The sequence below is a fragment of the Sus scrofa genome, chromosome 18 (assembly GCF_054392235.1).
Source record: "Sus scrofa isolate SSC_HxYL_T2T_F1_AM1 chromosome 18, Sscrofa_HxYL_maternal_Yorkshire_Landrace_v2.0, whole genome shotgun sequence".
Lineage (NCBI taxonomy): Eukaryota > Metazoa > Chordata > Mammalia > Artiodactyla > Suidae > Sus > Sus scrofa.
The window spans coordinates 59,593,923-59,612,312 of NC_139400.1; the positions used below are offsets into that span (position 1 = coordinate 59,593,923).

At 56.9% G+C, this 18,390-nt stretch overlaps 1 protein-coding gene across 19 annotated transcripts in view; it reads right to left on the reverse strand.

The window, feature by feature from the left end:
- Nucleotides 1–18,390, reverse strand: part of OGDH (oxoglutarate dehydrogenase) — a 75,731-nt gene that overhangs the window by 6,847 nt on the left and 50,494 nt on the right. For all 19 annotated transcript variants that reach the window (XM_021079061.2, XM_003134891.7, XM_021079062.2 and 16 more), the window contains 14 exons: nt 16,957–17,072; nt 13,218–13,372; nt 12,941–13,087; nt 12,449–12,539; nt 11,935–12,114; nt 8,990–9,118; nt 3,500–3,679; nt 3,035–3,187; nt 2,087–2,189; nt 1,806–1,934; nt 1,375–1,525; nt 1,000–1,127; nt 683–861; nt 191–262 (listed from right to left, as the gene is read on the reverse strand). In XM_021079061.2, the coding sequence (XP_020934720.1) occupies nt 191–262; nt 683–861; nt 1,000–1,127; nt 1,375–1,525; nt 1,806–1,934; nt 2,087–2,189; nt 3,035–3,187; nt 3,500–3,679; nt 8,990–9,118; nt 11,935–12,114; nt 12,449–12,539; nt 12,941–13,087; nt 13,218–13,372; nt 16,957–17,072 (1,913 nt within the window). The remainder of the gene's footprint in view (nt 1–190; nt 263–682; nt 862–999; nt 1,128–1,374; nt 1,526–1,805; nt 1,935–2,086; nt 2,190–3,034; nt 3,188–3,499; nt 3,680–8,989; nt 9,119–11,934; nt 12,115–12,448; nt 12,540–12,940; nt 13,088–13,217; nt 13,373–16,956; nt 17,073–18,390) is intronic.

Below are 18,390 nucleotides of genomic sequence, written 5' to 3' on the forward strand. Positions count from 1 at the left end.
TACACTCCTCAACGCTTCTGCTGCAGCTCTCAGCTTCCCTGCTTCCCACGGCGGCAGGAGGCACCTGGCACTGCCGTCGGAGCTGTGAGGGAGCCTGTCTTTCAGGGAGACCAGCAGGCACAGGGCCCACCCATGACAGCCGAGAGGGACAGCGTGGGGCATCTCAGAGGGCCCACAGATGCCCACTCACCGGCAGGACGTCTGGGTCGTCGTTGCACATCTGCAGGAACCGCTCGGGCCTGGCGGAGGAATGTTCGGGGCCCTGGAACCAGACACACAAGTTACAGGTCGGGCGCATTCCCCGTGCTGACAGCCGCAGTCAGCACTCCTCTTCCATAACCAAACTGCTCTTTTCTGGTCTGGAAAGCACCCAATTCTTTTCTGCGGGCAGTTCAGTTCCTTCTCCTCCTGCCCACGGAGCGTGGGGGAGCGTTTACATGGCAGGACCGGGCCCTGCACTCCCGCTCCCCGTGGTCTCCAAAGCCGAGTCTTAAGACAGGCCCCCCGACCCGGCGCCTGGGGGAGGGAGCAGGGAGGGTCTGAGCCTGGGAGGGACCCACCCGCACCCTTACTTCTTCCAGGGGACATGGGGAGCACCAGTGGGGCCTGTACCCTGCTGTCCCTGGGCCAGGGTCCAAGGCAGGCCCTTCGGGGGCCCTGGGTGGGCGGGGAGGGGGCTCACCATGCCCTCCATGCCGTGGGGCAGCAGCAGCACGATGCCGTTCTGCCGCACCCACTTGGCTTGTCCCGGGCAGATGAACTGGTCGATGATGCACTGAGCCGTGTTGTGAAAGTCACCAAACTGCGCCTCCCAGAGGACCAGGGCGTTGGGACTGGCCATGGCAAAACCCAGCTCAAAGCCTACAGAGCAGGAAGCGGGGAGACCAGACAGCATCAGCTGGTGGGCAGGGGTGGGGGCGGGGGTTGGAGAAGGCGTGCCGGGGAAACTGTGGGCACTGGCGGCGGGGAGAGCAGGGTCTTGGGGGCGGGGGCGCTCACCCAGGACCCCGTACTCGGACAGCGAGCTGTTGCACACGGTGTAGGGGGCCTGGTTGGGCCAGAGGTGGTTCATGGGGATGCAGGTTCTCTTGTCCACGTTCTGGTCGTGCAGCACGTGGTGGCGGTGGCTGCGGCAGAACAGCACAGGTGAGTGGCAGGAGCCGGCCCTGCGCTCTGCTTAGAGGCAGACCCCGCGCTGCAGCCTCGGGGAGCACGCGGCCCCCAGCTTAACAGAGGCGCCTCATCGGGGCAGGGAAAGGCTGCTCCTGGGCCCCAGACCAGGGCTCTAAGGACTTTCTGGGCAGCGGTCTTCTGGAAGAGCAACACAGCGCGCTGCCCACGCGTGGAGGGCCCAGGAACCCGCAAGACCGTCACCTGAACGTGCCCCGCTCCACATCCTGGCCGCTCAGGCGGATGTGGATGCCCTCCTTCAGGAGGGAGCCGAAGGCCATGTACTCCGCCAGAGCCCAGTCCACGGTCCTGTTCTTCACCAGCTCCCCGCGTGTCTTCAGGATCCGGCTCAGCCCTGCGGAACCAGGGTGCTCACCAGCCGCCCCGCACGCCCTCCTTCGGTCCCAGCTTCTGGGGGTCCTGACTGGCCGGGAGCAAGTGGGGACCAGGCCAGGGAGGCTGGGACCTCCTAGCTGAGGACCACGCTGGGCCAGGGGACGGTGAGGACAGGGCATCCCTCCTCGCCCCGCTCCTGGCTTGACCGAGGTGGGATCTGAGGTGGGTGGGGCCCGTCTCACGCTGGAGGCAGGTGGGCACTGGACCTGGCCCACCAAAGGCCTGGGTGGGGTCGTTACCTCCGTGAATGGTGAAGTTCTCCACAGGCACAGAGCTGGCCACGTTCCCAATGTGCGTCAGAACGTCCTCCGTCAGGCCCGTGGAAGGGCAGGACATGCTCCTGGGCTGCCCGTCCAGCGTGAAGAAGCCTGGGGAGAAGGGCTGGCTGACACCGGGGACCGCAGCGAGGTGGCCGGCACTGCGTTCCCCGTGGGAGCGGCTGCCGGGGGTCTGGTGCCAGGGCCCACGGGGGCGTTGGCGGGCGGGGAGAAGGGGTTCACTGGTGGCCCTCGTCACTCACCAGGCCAGGGGGAGTCCAGCCAGTGCTTGATGTGCAAGATCTTCTCGTCCTTGGACCTGGCGAAGGCCTCCTCGCAGATCTTGTCATACTTGGAGATCTCCTCCTGGGGGGTCGGGCACGGCACAGCCGTCAGGGCGGCTCTGCAAAGGGCAGGCGGCCACACGGCCCGCACACACGGCCCGCCGGCCCGAGGGCAGAGTCCCTCAGCTTCAACACGCATCACCTCTCTGAGATCTGTGGGAAGCCTACGTTTGACTGGTTTTTTTTTCTTTCTTTTCAGGGCCACACCTGCAGCGTATGCAAGTTTCCGGGCCGAGCATCGAACGAGGGCTACATCTGAGACCCACCCCACAGCTTATGGTTTTCATCCCCAGTAGTTCCTTCCACACAGTTGCTGGCTCAGCGCTTCCTGAAAGCTGGAGCCCCCGTCCCCGCCTACCTCCCCCTATATTCTTTCTTAGGAACTGAGCCGGTTCTCATGGCTCCCAGCACAGCCCCAGGAGGACGGAGGTGCCACCTCCGGCTCTTGCCCTTGATCTTGGCACCACCCGAACGGCCGTGCTTCCCGCTGAGCTTGCTCATCTCCCTCCATCGCCATCGCCCTTCCCGTTCACGACCAGCAGACGGCTCTTTGCCAGATCAGAGAAGGCTCCTGACCCAGCTGGACCCCGCATCGACCTCTGACCCGCTCATCCCTGTGCAGCGGACTGTATAAAACGAGGAGGCCGCCGCCTTGCACCAAAGGCCCCCAGGCCCTGCCTCCTTCGCGGGGCTCCTCGGTAGCCCCAGCCCTCCGAGAGGTTATGCCCTGAAACGCGGTAGCTGTAAAATCCCGCTTGCGCCCTTGGATCTAATTCCTCTACAACACGGAGCACCGGCCCTGCGCTGGTCTTCTCCATCTCTGCCGGCTCTGGAGAGGCCGCACGGGACCTGAGCCCGGGGACGCACCTCGTACTCGGGCTGGTTGACCACGCCTTGCGACACCAGCAACTCGGCGTACTTCTGCAGCACGGGCTTCTGCTTGCGGATCTGCTTGTACATGAGCGGCTGCGTGAACATGGGCTCATCCATCTCGTTGTGGCCGTTGCGCCGGTAACACACCTGGACACGGCAGGGAGGTCTCAGCATCAGGGACCATGTCGGGGGGGCACTTGGGACCCGCGAGGACCTGCCTGTTTCTTCCACGTGACGCCTCAGTTTACCTCCTCTAGAGCTGGGGTCCTGACTCTCCTCACACACGAGAGAGGCAGTGACAGTGACCTGGGAGTATCTGGGACAGGACCCTAACTACCTTCTTCCCAAGTCAGCTCATCCAGGCTGAAGATGCAGGAGCTCGTGGGAGGGCAGTGAGGTGATCCCCGACCCCAGGGAGCCCCGACCCCGCTCTCCGGGCCGCGGGCTGAGGTCACTCACCAGGTCCACCACCACGTCCTTGTGGAAGGTGCTCCTCCACTCAGCGGCCACCTTGCACACGTACATGACGGCCTCCGGGTCGTCTGAGTTCACATGGAAAATGGGGGCATTCACCACTCGGGCCACATCTGTGGGGTAGGGCGAGGAGCGGGCCATGCGCGGGTCTGTGGTGAAGCCGATCTGCAAGGGACACAGAGCTTGGCCAGGGGCGGGGGCAGGCTGCTGGGGGCGGGGGTGGAGGCCAGGGCGGAGCCGGGGGTGGGCCTGGCCAATCACAGGGCGGAGCCGAGGGCCGAGCGGGATGAAGGGGCGGGGCTCGGGGCAAGAATGGATGTGGATGAGGACGAGGGCAGGAAGAAGGGAGCCAAAGGCCACTCGTGGGAGGTTCCTCTGCCACACTTGGCCTACTCTAAATAAACCCCAAATGGCTCTCTATATATTTTTGGCTACGCCTGCACCATGTGGAAGTTCCTAGGTCCGGGACTGAACCCATGCCACAGCAGCAACCTGAGCCGCAGTAGTGACAATTTGGGATCCTTAACCCGCTGTTTGGAAGACAGTATGAAAAATTAAACAAAGCCACCTATACTCCCCTAACTTCAGTGTAAGTATTTAGATGTTTCCTTTCCAGACGATTTTCTTTGAATGCATACACATGAAATATATATTTAAAACATTCTAGATACTGTTATCTCTATAATTTTGCGTTTTGTTCATTTAACACAAGCCTTTTTCATTTTTGTCTTTTTAGGGCCGCAGCTGCAGCATATGGAGGTTCCCAGGCTAGGGGTCGAATTGGAGCTGCAGCTGTCGACCTGCACCACAGCCACAGCCATGCCAGATCTGAGTCAAGTCTGTGACCTACACCACAGCTCACGGCCATGCCAGGTTCTTAACCCACTGAGCAGGGCCAGGAATCGAATCTGCGACCTCATGGATACTAGTTGGGTTCGTTACTGCTGAGCCACAGTAACACAGGCTTGGGGAACTCCAAGCCTTTTTTCTTTAAAAGAAAATCTGAAGACTTCATAATACCCCTCACCGCTTAAACTTACTTGCATATTCATAATTTGATAACCTGCGTTTAAAACTTTTTTTTTAAAAAAAGTTTAAAACTACTTCAAACATGCAACAAGTATGATAACACTACAATGATGACCCATGAGCTCACAACCCAACATGAACACATCTGAAGTTTCCGGACTTTTCACACCTCTTCTAATGAGACATTTCTGCTATGGCTGACTCTCACACAGCCCAGACGGCCCTGAAAGGAGAGGACTTAACATGTACCCCACATATCCATGAACGATACACCGTATCTCTCAGGCTGATGGGTCACTAATTTTAGACTTAGGAAGAGGCTGAAAGAATACAGAGAACTCCCTAGTTTACTTGGATTCACCAACTGTTGCCATTCGCCCCTTTTATTAGTCATGCTCTTTCCATTCTACATGTGCACAGACACACGTTTTTCCTAAGCCATCTACAGCTAAGCTGTGGACCGTCCTTATTTCCTCAAACACTGACGTCTCCTTACCAGCCAGAGTGCAGTTCTCAGCCCGAGCAACTCACTACGAAAGAACACGGTATCTGACCCTCAGTGTACACGCTCCAGCCACTGTCCTCACGATGGCCAGTCTTTCTCACCCGTATCCAATCCCGCACAGGCGCCTGCGTGAGCTGCCATCTCTGTCTACTCCCCGTTAATCTGGAGGGTTCCTTGCTCTTCTTGGCCTTGCAGAGCACAGAGCATTTGCATGCCTCTTAAACGCGAGAGCGGGACACTCCATGTGCCTTGTATACGGTATCGGCCTCTACCTGCTCTGCAAATCCTTCCCAACCTGCTGTCTGTTCACCGTCTGTATTGATGCTCGACCAAGACTGAAAACATGCACCTCCTGGTCCTGCAGCAGCGCCTGGCAGTGCCGTCCGGGTACTGAATGGCATTCGGCACAGTGCACGCACGTCCTCTCCTGCTGCTGCCCTTCCCGCTCGTGATTAATGCATTGTTACTGCACACCTTCTCACACAGGTGGTCTCCCGCAAACACTGAGTTAATGTGCGGTGGACTCCTAGGAAGGGAAAACTAGTCCGCAGGGTACGGGCGCCGCACCTGCCTAGCATCAAACTGCCTGCAAAGTGGCTGTGCCACGCGCCCTCCTCCCAGTGGCACGAGAACCCTGCATCTCCACTCACCACGCTGTTACCTCTTCCCCGAGAGATTGCATATGTTAGTGATTATACAAGACTGCTTCTTGTGCTTTGCCAAAATTTATACAAAGACTCCTCCGTATTGGGCATACGGCTTATTTCCTAACTTCATAGGAGTACAAATACAGTTTTGATAAACATTCTTCTCCAAAAATATTTAGCGTCTGAGGACTCCCTTGGGAGAGAAGGTTGGAAGGGGAAATCTTAGGTAGGTTCTGAGCCCAGGACGGCAGGCCTTTCTTTTCCCGCTACAGATCTGACTGACCCCATATGCCGTGATCCATGGTATCAAAAACAGTAAAAAGATTAAAGAAAACGTTAGCAAAACTGCAGTTCTTACAGAAGCCTGAGATTCCTTTATTTTTATTTATTTGTTTTGTCTTTTTAGGGCCGCACCTGCGGCACGTGGTAGTACCCAGGCCAGGGATCGAACCTGTGCCATAGCAGCAACCTGAGTCACAGCAGTGACAACACCAGATCCTTAACCCACTGAGCCACCAGGGAACTCCAGTCTGAGAATCCTTTATTTCTGATGAATTGCTTTCACATAATCTCTTTTATCATACATACTAAAGGAAATATTAGAAATAGTCAGAAACTGAAGTTCCCGTCGTGGCGCAGTGGTTAACGAATCCGACTAGGAACCATGAGGTTGCGGGTTCGGTCCCTGCCCTTGCTCAGTGGGTTAACGATCCGGCGTTGCCGTGAGCTGTGGTGTAGGTTGCAGACGCGGCTCGGATCCCGCGTTGCTGTGGCTCTGGCGTAGGCCGGTGGCTACAGCTCTGATTCGACCCCTAGCCTGGGAATCTCCATATGCCGAGGGAGCGGCCCAAGAAATAGCAACAACAACAACAACAACAAAAAAGACAAAAAGAAATAGTCAGAAACTGATGAGAACGTGAAAAAGTGATATGCCAGGGAGAACTCTGGTGAACACTCAGAGAGACCCTGAACCGTCCCAAGGCCCATCGGGGTTTCTCCACGTAGGGAAACGAGGGTGGAGACCCGGTAAGACGTGATCATGATACGCTCGGTTCAGCCAGAACCTTACGGAAAGTGCACTGCTTCGAGGTTTGAGACCTCAGCCTCCCATCGCCCGTCCCAGTATTCATCCCACTGTGAATGACTGCTGCATCTTTTACCGTTTTTTGGTCTTTTTAGGGCCACACCCACGGCGTATGGAGGTTCCCAGGCTGGGGGTCCAATCCGGGCCCCTGCTGTGGCTCAGCAGTAATGAATCCAACTAGCATCCATGTGAAGGATCCTGTATTGCTGTGAGCTGTGGTGTGCGTCTCAGACATGGCTCAGATCTGGCGTTGCTCTGGCTGCGGTGTAAGCCGGCAGCTGCAGCTCCAATTTGACCCCTAGCCTGGCAACTGCCACATGCTGCAGATGCAGCCCTAAAAAACACAACCAGGAGTTCCCATCGTGGCGCAGTGGTTAACGAATCCGACTAGGAACCATGAGGTTGCGGGTTCGGTCCCTGCCCTTGCTCAGTGGGTTAACGATCCGGCGTTGCCGTGAGCTGTGGTGTAGGTTGCAGACACGGCTCGGATCCCGCGTTGCTGTGGCTCTGGCGTAGGCCAGTGGCTACAGCTCCCATTGGACCCCTAGCCTGGAAACCTCCATATGCCGTGGGAGCGGCCCAAGAAACAGCAAAAAGACAAAAAAAACCCCCACACAACCAAACCCAGAAAACACAATAAACAAAGACCCTTCAACTTTTGTGCTTCAAAAGACAACATCAAGAAAGTGAAAACCACACAGCCCCAGTTTCCTTCAGGGAAACACAGAGTAAGCACATGGAACACACCACACGCCTATTGCATAATCCAGCAACTCCACTTCTAGGTATTTACAAAGAGTCAGAACACCTGATGGACACACTCAAATCTGCACGTGAACACACCGGCTTTAATCATAACGGCCAAATGCTGCAAAGAATCCAAACTCCCTCTGATGGCTGAATGACTACACAAACTGGCACAGCCATATAGTGGAACACTACGCAGCCACCAGAGGGAACAAGCACAAGAGATCACGGATCAAAGTCAGCCGAGTTATGCTGGAGGAGAGCAGCCAAACTCAACGGGCCACAGGCTCTAGGGCTCCGTTTATTGGGCATTCTGGAAAATGCAAAATCATAGTGTTTGCCAGCAGGTACGCTGAGAGGAGTGTTTTCTGCAGTGATTAAACTCTTAGATATTGGAGTTCCCGTCATGGTGCAGCGGAAACGAATTGGACTACGAACTATGAGGTTGCAGGTTTGATCCCTGGCCTCGCTCAGTGGGTGAAGGATCCAGAGTTGCTGTGAGCTGTGGTGTAGGTCACAGACGCGGCTTGGATCTGGCATTGCTGTGGCTGTGGTGTAGGCCGGCGGCAACAGCTCTGATTCGACCCTTAGCCTGGGAACGTCCATATACTGCAGGTGCGGCCCTAAAAAGACAAAAAAAAACCCCAAAAGCCCCTCTTACATGACTGCATGCATTTGTTAAAACCAGGAAACTACACAACACAGCGGGTGAATTCTACTGAATGTAAATTATAACCAAAAACGCTAATGAGAAAGTTTAATGTTTGACATAATACTTGTCTCTAGACTTAATCCTTGTTGGCTGCGCCTCAGCATCCTAAACGCTTGAATCCTGAATCCTGACTCTGAAACCCTGGCTCTGGGTCATTCTCTGTGCCCCCGTGTATCACTGACCAGGTGCTGAACCTGTCAGGCCATGGGGAGAACCACGTGTTGCTGCCACCGACTCATTAGGCAGGGCTTTCTGAGTGGGCGTGTGGGGATCAGGCGAGAAGCCACACGGCCACACCACTGTCAGATCACATTTCAGGACCGTGTGCACAAAGACGAAATGAAGGACCTGACCGAGAGCCTGGGTGGCATTTTGTGCCAGGGACACCTCAACTAGGCTGAGAATCTATTCGAGTCTTTTCTCAGGGATTAGAAATTATACATTTGATTCCTTGAAACAAGATGTAAAAGTCTCTGGTGCCTCAGATCGGATCTGAGCCTCAGCTGCGGCCTCCGCCGCGTCCTTTATGCAGGATGGGGACTGAATCTACGTCCTAGCGCTGCAGAGATGCCACTGACCCTGCTGACCACAGTGGGAACTCCTAAATCTCTTAAAGAAAGCTTTCCTGTGGTGTCTGAGTAATAGCACGTGTTATAAATAACACAGCCGAGTCACTTTAAGCAAGACCCACGTGAGCACGGAAGCCTCGGGAAAGTCTCATCGATGCTGTGGGCTCCGGAGCCCAGGTTACCTGGTTGTTGACGACCACGTGGACAGTGCCGTGAGTTGTGTAGGACGGCAGGTCGCTCAGGTGGAAGGTCTCGTAGACGATGCCCTGGCCGGCAAACGCGGCGTCCCCGTGCAGAAGGATGGACATGACCTGCAGACACGCAAAGGAGACCTCAGCCCCAACGTGGTCCTGGTCATCACATGCACCAGGCACGCTGGAGATTAAGGCACGGTCTGCTGTTCCAAAAATGATGGACTCTGAGATAACTTCAAATTACGGAAGAAAATGGCAGGGAAGCACAAAGACCCCAGGCCCCTCCCGGCCCCAGACGTACCAGTAGCCCACGCCTGCCACCTGCCACCCTGCTGTCATTTGCTGCAGGGCCAATGTCCACTGCCCCTGAACCTGCCCCACAGGACCCTCGCATCAGGAAAGCAATGCTGCCCCAGACCCCAGGTGCGCGTGCTGCTAGGGCCACGTGCCCTCAGCCCCTCCAACCCGGGGCAGCCCCTTGACCCTCGATGGCCTCATGACCAGGCTCTGGTGCAAGGGCACACTCCACAGCAGGAGAGGCCGGGCTGGCCTGCTCCACACGAATGGTTCTGTGGATCAGCTGGACAGCAGGCTGTTTCTCCCTGCAAGCTCACCCCTTCTCCTTGGTGAGGAGAACAGCGAGGAGAACTCCATTCCCTGCGGCTCACCACACCCCGCCCCCAGCAGCCTCCGGGCACCTAACGCCTCCTCCTCTTGCCTTTTATTAATTTGTGTTGTATGTGCTCGTGGATTCCTGTTTTACTGACAGGCTGTAGCTGACCAGTATCAGGGCTTGTTTTGATGCTCACATTATCCCAGACCTGGCGTGGGAGCCCCGTGCTTCATGTGGGGCCTCCTTGCTTTCTGGTGCAAGCGCTTTCAGTCTCCTGCTGCGCTGTTCCTGCCCAGCTCTGGAACCTGCCGTTTCCTAAGGAGCCTGGTTCTGTCGGGGGAGGGTGGCCTTGAGGACTAATGCTTGTGTGCTCGATGCTCCCGGAGCGACACTGCTTCTAGGCCCTCTCGGCACAGAGCAGGATGTACAGGTTCACGTGCACAGCTAGTTCTAAAGCTCTGTGCACACGCTGTGTGACTATGACACCTCCGATTCCAATCCTTTTCCCGTGTCTTCCTCCTTCCAAACCTATCAACCCTCCCTCACTGTGACCCACTGTGCCCACTGCCCCTCTGCTTGGTACCCCCATGTCCCTGCTGTCCCTCCTCCTTGATGTCCTCTTGTTGTGTGGGAGCGGGTCTCCGATTGTGGCTGGCCCTCTGTGGCACCAGGGGGCTGCTTTCCCACATAAATGTGGCCAGGTCAGCCCGGAGCCAAGCTGGGTCAGGCTCAGTCTTGCGCCAGGCTGTGGAGCAACCTCAGCCACCATTTATAGAAATTACAGAGTTTCTCTGAAATGCCAAAGCTTAAGTGACAAACACACCAGCTCCCTGGGTTCCAGATTTCAGAGAAATAGGATAATTGCTAGAGATGTGCAAAGAGTCGCACAGAGAGCAGGTGTGATGGGCTGGTGGGCTCTGGATCTGCTGCTGAGCACAGGCAAGGCGGGGGCTCGGATGGGGGGGTGGGCTCAGAGAGGGGGTGGGGTCGGGGGCCTGGAGCAAGGCACACTCATGGACAGGGCCCCTCCCTCAGACAAGTGCCAGGCAACCACACAGCGTCAACCAGCCTCTCCAGGCCTCACAGGACCGACTGGTGGGTCGTCTGCAGCACGTTAGACACCCCCCACCGCTTGTCCCCAGTCATCTCCCTCCCTTTCAGGATGTTTCCAGCAGGTCTCTAGGACAGGCAGGTGGTGGCACGAGTGTGGGGTCTGGCAGTGGGGCCTCAGCTCCTCAACTCCTGTCCCCTCCCTGGGCCTCAGCACCAGGAAGGGAAGGTCCATGTACTTTCAAGGATAAAATCTAGATTTTCTTTTTTTTAGCAGGTCCCCAAATGCCCTGCCTTGGTGGGTGTGGGGACGCTTTCTCCAGGGCATTCCCAGGCCAGACGGCCTCCCCCACCTGCCTCCTCCCTGCTCTGCCCACAGCATCTCCCACCGCCTCCATCTCTGCCCATCTTTCACCTCAGGGAACGTTCTTTCCTTCCATGTTTCTTACATGACTAGCTGCTCCATCGACGGGAGCTCTGTCTTTCACTCCTCTCCCTAGGCCACACCTGTACCTCCTTCTTCTGAAGTTCTTTACCAGTTAGCCTGCAGCTTTACCCACAGTGCGTATGTTCTTTTAGTGACCTGACATCGGACCTATTTCTAGAAAGAACAAGAGATGCTTGAGAGCAGGGCGGTGATGCTGATTTCGGATACTCCCCAGCACGCACAAGCAGACACTACAAAAACCTGGTTTTTCTGATTGCTTGGCTTTGAGCGTTATCAGTAAGTAATAAGAATCATGTAACTTGTTACAGACGGACTTCTATTTTGAGGTTAAAAAAGAACAAACAGTTACAACCCATCCGGGATGTCTACACACAACCGGACTGGCAGGCCAACGCTAAGCACCACCATCATTCGCCTGGAGAGGGCCGGGCCCCGGGCCCGCGTGCTGTCCTCCGTCTCCAAGTGGGGCCACCCCGATATCAATTCGGCCACCTCTCCCCGCATCTGTCGGTTTTACAATTCCGCCCACAGGCTCGCCCACACCTTTTCCGTAAGACTCTCTCCTCGTATTTAGTGACAATGCCTCTTTGTCCGTCATGCCGTCTTGCAAGACGGGCTTCTCCACCTGTGCAGGGGCAGCGCGGGCAGACCCTGCCCACCAGCCCTGGCAGCGTGGGTGAAAGCACCGTCTCTACCTGGGCCTATTTTACTACCCCTCCTCTTTCAAAGCCCACTCAATCTTCTGTTAACTTCCAAAAACATGAGGTCGGGGGCTGTGCGTCTGTCCTGGACCCTCCGGCCTCAGGGCCCCCGGGGCCTTACCTTCTTCCCCTCCGTGTCTCCGCAGTAAAACTGCTCCGCTTTGGTCTTGCCCATGACCACGGGATCGGCGGCCTCGAGGTGGGACGGGTTCGCCACCAGCGACAGCGTGATGTTCCTGTCGGTCACGCGGTTGATCCGCCGGTGGTACATGCCCAGGTGGTACTTGACGTCGCCAGACCCCTGGCAACACAACAGCGAGCTTTACCCTGAGCAGAGAGGCTTCCGCTCCACGACAGCCCCGTCCTGCGTCCCGTCGACTCCCAGAAGCCCCACTCTGGAAGGACGGGAAGGCCTTTTCCAAGACGGGTCCCAGGGGCACGTCCCCACCCCCAGCACGGAGGCCTGTGGGAGCTGCCAGGCCTCTGGCCTCTCCTGGGGGAGGCGCCCGGGGGCCGCCCTGCTCCGGGGGCAGCACGATGACCCCAGGCCCTGGTTTTCCCCGAGACCCGAGCGGAGCCAGGGTCTCACGTGGGCTGGGGCTGCACATGTTTCTAAGAGAAATCAGGGCTCTCACCTCATCCGCTGCCTCCAGCTTTGAGTCGAACTGGCAGAAGATCTGCTCCAGCTCCTTCCTGATGACGTTGGCCAGTACGTTCAGCCGCCCCCTGGGGGACACGGTGCGAGCAGGGCCTGAGCTGTGCCCAGGCAGTAGGCGAGGCCAGTCTATCCCCGTCTCCCCCAAGGGACAGGCAGTGCCTCAGTGCGCAGCCCGAGAGCAGCTGAGGCCAGAGCTGATGGGGACTCCGGGCCGCTGCCTGCTCGGCACCCAAGGCCGCGGTGGGCGGGAGAAATCGGAACAACGCTGCCCCCTCAGCCTCTGCTGCCTCCCCCGAGCCGAGGCCTCTGCTCGTGTCACCAAGCAGCCTTCTCTCCAGGGCAGGAGGGCAAGGTGCCGGTCTGCAGTCGCTTGTGGCTTGAGTGTGACAGTGACTGCCCGGGGGGGAGTGGTCGTCCTGGGGCGGGGGGTGCCGCTGCGTGCCCAGTGCCCCTCCCGGAGGCCGGGTACCTGTGGGGCATCCCCATGATGACGTAGTCCACTCCGTTCTCACTTGACTTGTCGATGATGGTCTTGAGCGCGGGGATGAGCACCTCGCAGCCTTCCAGGCCAAAGCGCTTCTCCGACGACCACTTCCGCTGCAGGAACTCTTCAAACCTGGACGGAACCGAGCCACCCGAGGAGCCGGGTCACCGGGGCCAAGCCTGCTCTCACGGGGTGGCGGCCACACCCCACCCACCGCAGTCCACAGGCTGTGCCACGCCACCGGTACCAGGGTGCCCCGTACCTGGTGGACCGCACGAGCCGGGCCAGCAGGGTCCGCTTCTCCTCGCTGGTGAACTGCATGACCCCAGGCGTCTCGAATTTCCGCCGGATCCACTGGCACTGCTCCAGGTCATTGATGAACATGAACTCCACCCCGATGTGCTGGCAGTAGGCCATCTGTTCTTCACACGCACACGCACACACACACACACGCACAATCAGGGGATGTTCACCCACGGATGTCGACGGCTCACTTAGCCAGAAATCAAGCCTGGCACCAGGTCTGGGCCCGCAACCTCCTCTCACTGGGAACCTGGCCGTGAAAAGCCTCCTGCATGTTGCACAGAGCCCATGGGGCAGGGAGGGCACGGGGAGAGCCGCGGGATCACGGCACGCTCCCTTCACGGCAGGAGGACAGACATACTGGCCCAGGGACTGGGGAGCTCTGGGGGAGGCAGCTTCTCGACCTCAAGGTCAGACCGTGTCCAGCACCGTGAGCAAGAAGAGCCTGAGGCTGCTGGTGGTTCACAGCCACTTAGGGTTCGCAGGCTCTGAGAGGCTGAATTCTACTTTTAAGAGCTGACTCCCCTAGGAGTTCCTGTCGTGGCACAGTGGTTAACGAATCCAACGAGGAACCATGAGGTTGCGGGTTCGGTCCCTGCCCTTGCTCAGTGGGTTAACGATCCGGCGTTGCCGTGAGCTGTGGTGTAGGTTGCAGACGCGGCTCGGATCCCGCGTTGCTGTGGCTCTGGCGTAGGCCGGTGGCTACAGCTCCGATTCGACCCCTAGCCTGGGAACCTCCATATGCCGTGGGAGAGGCCCAAGAAATAGCAAAAAAAAAAAAAAAAAAAAAAAAAAAAAAAAAGAGCTGACTCCCCCTGAGAACCGCGGGTCCTGCGGAAGCGTGATCACGCATATACAAAAGAAAGGGCCCTGGAGAGAGCAGACACTTCCCACGCTGGGGAGGAGGCCAGGAGTCCCGCTGGAAGCCTACGGTGACCCGCGCAACGACCTGGCCAGGTTCGTGCAGGCAGAAGCCCAGAGACGGGCAGAGCTCAGTGGGAAAGGAGCTAAGAGTGAGAGAGGCAGGGAGGCCGCAGGAGAGCCCGGGGTGGGGAGGCGGCTCTCTGGAAAGCCCCCGGGCGCTCTCCACGTCTCTCCCGACTCCCACCAGACAGAGGAGCCCGCTGGGCAGCCTTCAGCAGGGGCCCGCGCCTTCCCAAGCCAAGCGCTCACTCTCCGCTCCCTCCTGTGCCTGCCAGCTGACCTGGGGGCGGGAGGAGGGGCCGCCAGCCAGCCACACATCCCAGCCTCACGTCCTGCTGGAATTAAAGAGACGCCCTGGTGCCGCAGGACGTTTGTGAGCCTCCCAAGGCCTTTAATCGTCTCCACTGCAGCCACTGAGGGTGGGGTTCTGCTCGGCGCTTCCGTCCCTGCCTTTGGTTTTCACAAGAGACATGGAAACGGCCAGCCCAGTGCTGGGTGAGGATGTGCCGGGGATCCCGCCTTCCAGCCCAGGGTGGGCACCTCTGCACGTGTGCCCCAGGACGATGAAACCCTGAACTCAGAATCATGGCCGGGCCCAGGCTCTGCTGTCAGCCTAGCCACCGGGGGACGAAGAGAGCACGGAGGCGGAGGAAACCGCCGGCCCCTATTCCCTGATGAACCCTCACACGGGCAGCTTCTAAACTGGATGACAGCAAGGCAGGGATGGGGTACGCTGGCCTCCCTGCCTGACCTCAGAGCCAGCGCGAGCATCCTCTGAGCTGCACGGTGCCCTGACCTACTGACCTGCAGGAGAAGCTGAATCTCTGCACAGACAAATCTGGGAAAGCATGGTGTCTGCTATGTGAACCTTCACCCTTCCATCAGTTACCTTCTCTGGGACCTGAATCTGAGCTGCAAGCCTGGCGGGGGCGGGAGGGAAAGGGAGGGGGAAGGGGGAGGAAGGGGGGATGGGGAGGGAGAGGGGGGAGGAAGGGGGGATGGGGAGGGAGGGGGGAGGAAGGGGGGAGGGGGAGGGGAGGAAGGGGGAGGGGGAGGGAGAGGAAGGGGAAATGGGGAGGGGGAGGGAGGGGGAGGGGGAGGGAGAGGAGCTCTCGTCTCATCTTTCCACAGGGAGGCAGGAGAACACAGCTGGGGTTCCTTACGCCTGACCTGACAGGCAGTATTACTATTACCACTGTTACTACGCCCGACAGGGGGAGTACTACCATTACTACGGTTACTATGCCCAACAGGGGTAGCATTACTATTACCACTGTTACTGTGCCTAACAAGAGTGGTATTACCAGTGCTACTATTACTACGCCCGACAGGGGCAGTACTACCATTACTGTTACCACACCCAACTTTGTCACTACTATTACTGCGCCTAACGAGAGTAGTATTACCAGTACTACTATTACCACTGCCTGGTAAAGGCAGTAGTATTGTTACCATTGCCTGACAAGGGCAGTATCACCATCACCATGCCCGACAGGGGGAGTATTACCATTCTTGCTATCGCTATGCCTGACAGGGGCAGTATTACTATTACTACTATTACCATGCCTGACGTGGGCAGAATCTTGTTACTATGCCTGACAGAGGCAGTATTTCTGTTACTGAACAATTAAAAGCCCAAAAACACAGCATGAATTCAGCGATTAACTTGGACACACAGTTCCTGGGCCCCTGGATCATGTTTTGTTTTTCCTGTTCTTGGCTCAAGCCCCAGGAGGAAAGGGCAGGGAGTCTGAGGTGCTGATTCTCGGCTTCTCCGTCTAGTGAGACGAGTGTTAGGAAGCCAAGAAGTTGCACTTGCTCTAACTTTCCAAAGAGCTACAAGCTCATCATGGTATGTCACAGGACCAAGGGCATACCTTAAGCCGTCAGAGGATACAGCAATTGAGTGCACGCGCACATCACGTGCAAAGGCGCATACATCTAACGCGCCATCGTCAGATGAATTTACACAAGTATCTGTAAACCGTGAGAATGGGGTACTCCAAGCTGGCACAAGCTAGAATAGGAGGCTCCCATGGGAGAGCCCTGGACGTGGGGCCCTCTAGGGCTAAGGGGCACTATGGCTGGGGCCCCTGGAGTCCGCAAGAGCCCAACTCCTTGGCTCTGGCACGGGCCTGGCTGAAATGAGAGCCGCACAGGGCTCTTTGTCCCTTTCAAATGCTGGCTCAGGACGATCGGGGACTCAGGCAGTCACCTGCAAACACAGCCGTGTATCCCATCTCTGGGAGATTTGTAGAAATGCCTATTTGCAGGCTCCAACACCAGAACTGCCTCAGTTGGTCCTGGGTGGGCCAGGACCCTCCCTAGTTGGTCCTATTCAAGGTGGTTTGGGAACAACGGCCTTTATTTACCTAATACTTTAGGACACATTTATTTTTTTTTTAACTCTTAGAAACAAACTCCACTTTTTGGAGGGGGTGGCTGTGCCCACAGCATATGAAAATTCCGAGGCCAGGGATCAAACCTGAGCCACAGCAGCGACCCAGGCCACTGCAGTGACAATGCCAGGTCCTTAACCCACTGTGCCACCAGGGAACTCCCCAATTCTACTTTTTTTAATGGCTGACTATAAGGATAAAAACATGGATTTTCATCAGAAGAGCAACAACAACAAAGATTCCCTTCTTACATTAATATACATATACATACACACACAGGATCAGGAAAATAAACGACCTCGTTTGGAGGCCTCCCGCCAACACGAGGTTTTAGCAGGTCCACTAGAGTTTTCTGGCCACTGTGTGTTCTCTCACCTCCAGCCGCCGGATGATCTCCCGCAGAGGAAGGGCCGACTCCTGCCCCCCGATGAAGGTGGTGGTGGGCAGGTGGAAGACCTTGTCTAGGTCAGACTCGTCCAGGCCGTAGAACCCTGCGGGGGTGAGGAGAGACGGGCACAGCCACACGGGGGCCACGGTTCAGGCAAAAGGGAAGGGACGCCCCAGGGGAGAGAAAAGAGAAGAGAAAAGGCATAAAAACCTCTGCTACATAGGAAAGTCAACACTATTGTCACAGCCAGAAACACAAACTTTAGCAACAAAGAGAAGCTGAGTATATTACTGGCATCATAGGTAAATAAGAGTAAAATTCATACTATGCATGTATTAGTCCAGTGCACCAATTATTCATCATTTAGAGAAAAATGTATTCAAGGCCCCAAAGACACAAAGCAATGTAGGTTGGAAAAGGCACTGGGTGAGGCAATCAGAGAGCAGATGAAACGCAGTTAAGGAGAGAATTCGAGTGGAAAAGGAGCTGGATTAGAACAGGTCTTGTAGCTCTTAATGGCCAGAGCGTCTGTACGTGGTGAGGGAAGGAAGCCAGGAGGCGGAGAAGTGACGGATGGTCCCCAAGAGCGGTCTGCGGGCGAGCTGCTGGGCAGAGGACCCCACGGCCATCTCTGATGAAGGGCGGCAGGACGGCGTCCTTCTAGAACACCTAGCTGCCCACGAAGACCCTCGTCCAGACGGCGCTCGGCAGTCCCAGGTCTGATTCTCGCTCTCCCCGCTGCAACCCTGACCCTCGCTCCTGACTAATCGCTAAGAACCGATCGCTGCCCCATCAATGCCATTAGCACCACGGGCACGGCGCCACCTCGTCCGCCTCAGGCTGCTAAGCATGTGACGGAGGGGCTCCTTCTTGGGTACCACAGGCTTGTCCCGGGCTGCGGTAATTATCAAAGAGGAAGAGACTTGGAGGAAAATCATCAGGTGACGCCACAGGTTAGGATCCAGCCCAGCTTGAAACAAAACAGCAGCTGCAGGGAGGCAAGGGGTAGTTCATGACTCCAGGTGCCCGGATGGATGCTGAAACTCTAAACCGGGCACCCCAGGCTCCTGCACCTGATTGTGCAAGATCAGCTTTCTCCTGTTTCTTGGCCTAATTAAGTGTGTAAATAAGACCGAAGGATCAGTACGGGACTCAGGCAGCCGCTTGCTAACACAGCTATGTATCCAAGTTCCAAGGAGGGGGGATTGGGAGATTTGTAAAAATGCACATTTTCAGGCTCCAACACCAGAACTGACTCGGCTGGTCACAGGTGGGCCCGGAACCTCCTCCCCAGCGGCTCCTACCCAAGGTTGCTTGGGAACGACAGCCTTCATCCATCTAACGCCTTAGGACACTCGTTTTTAAGTTTTAAAAGCAAATTCTACGTTTTCAACCCTTTTTGTTTTATTACAACAAAAGCA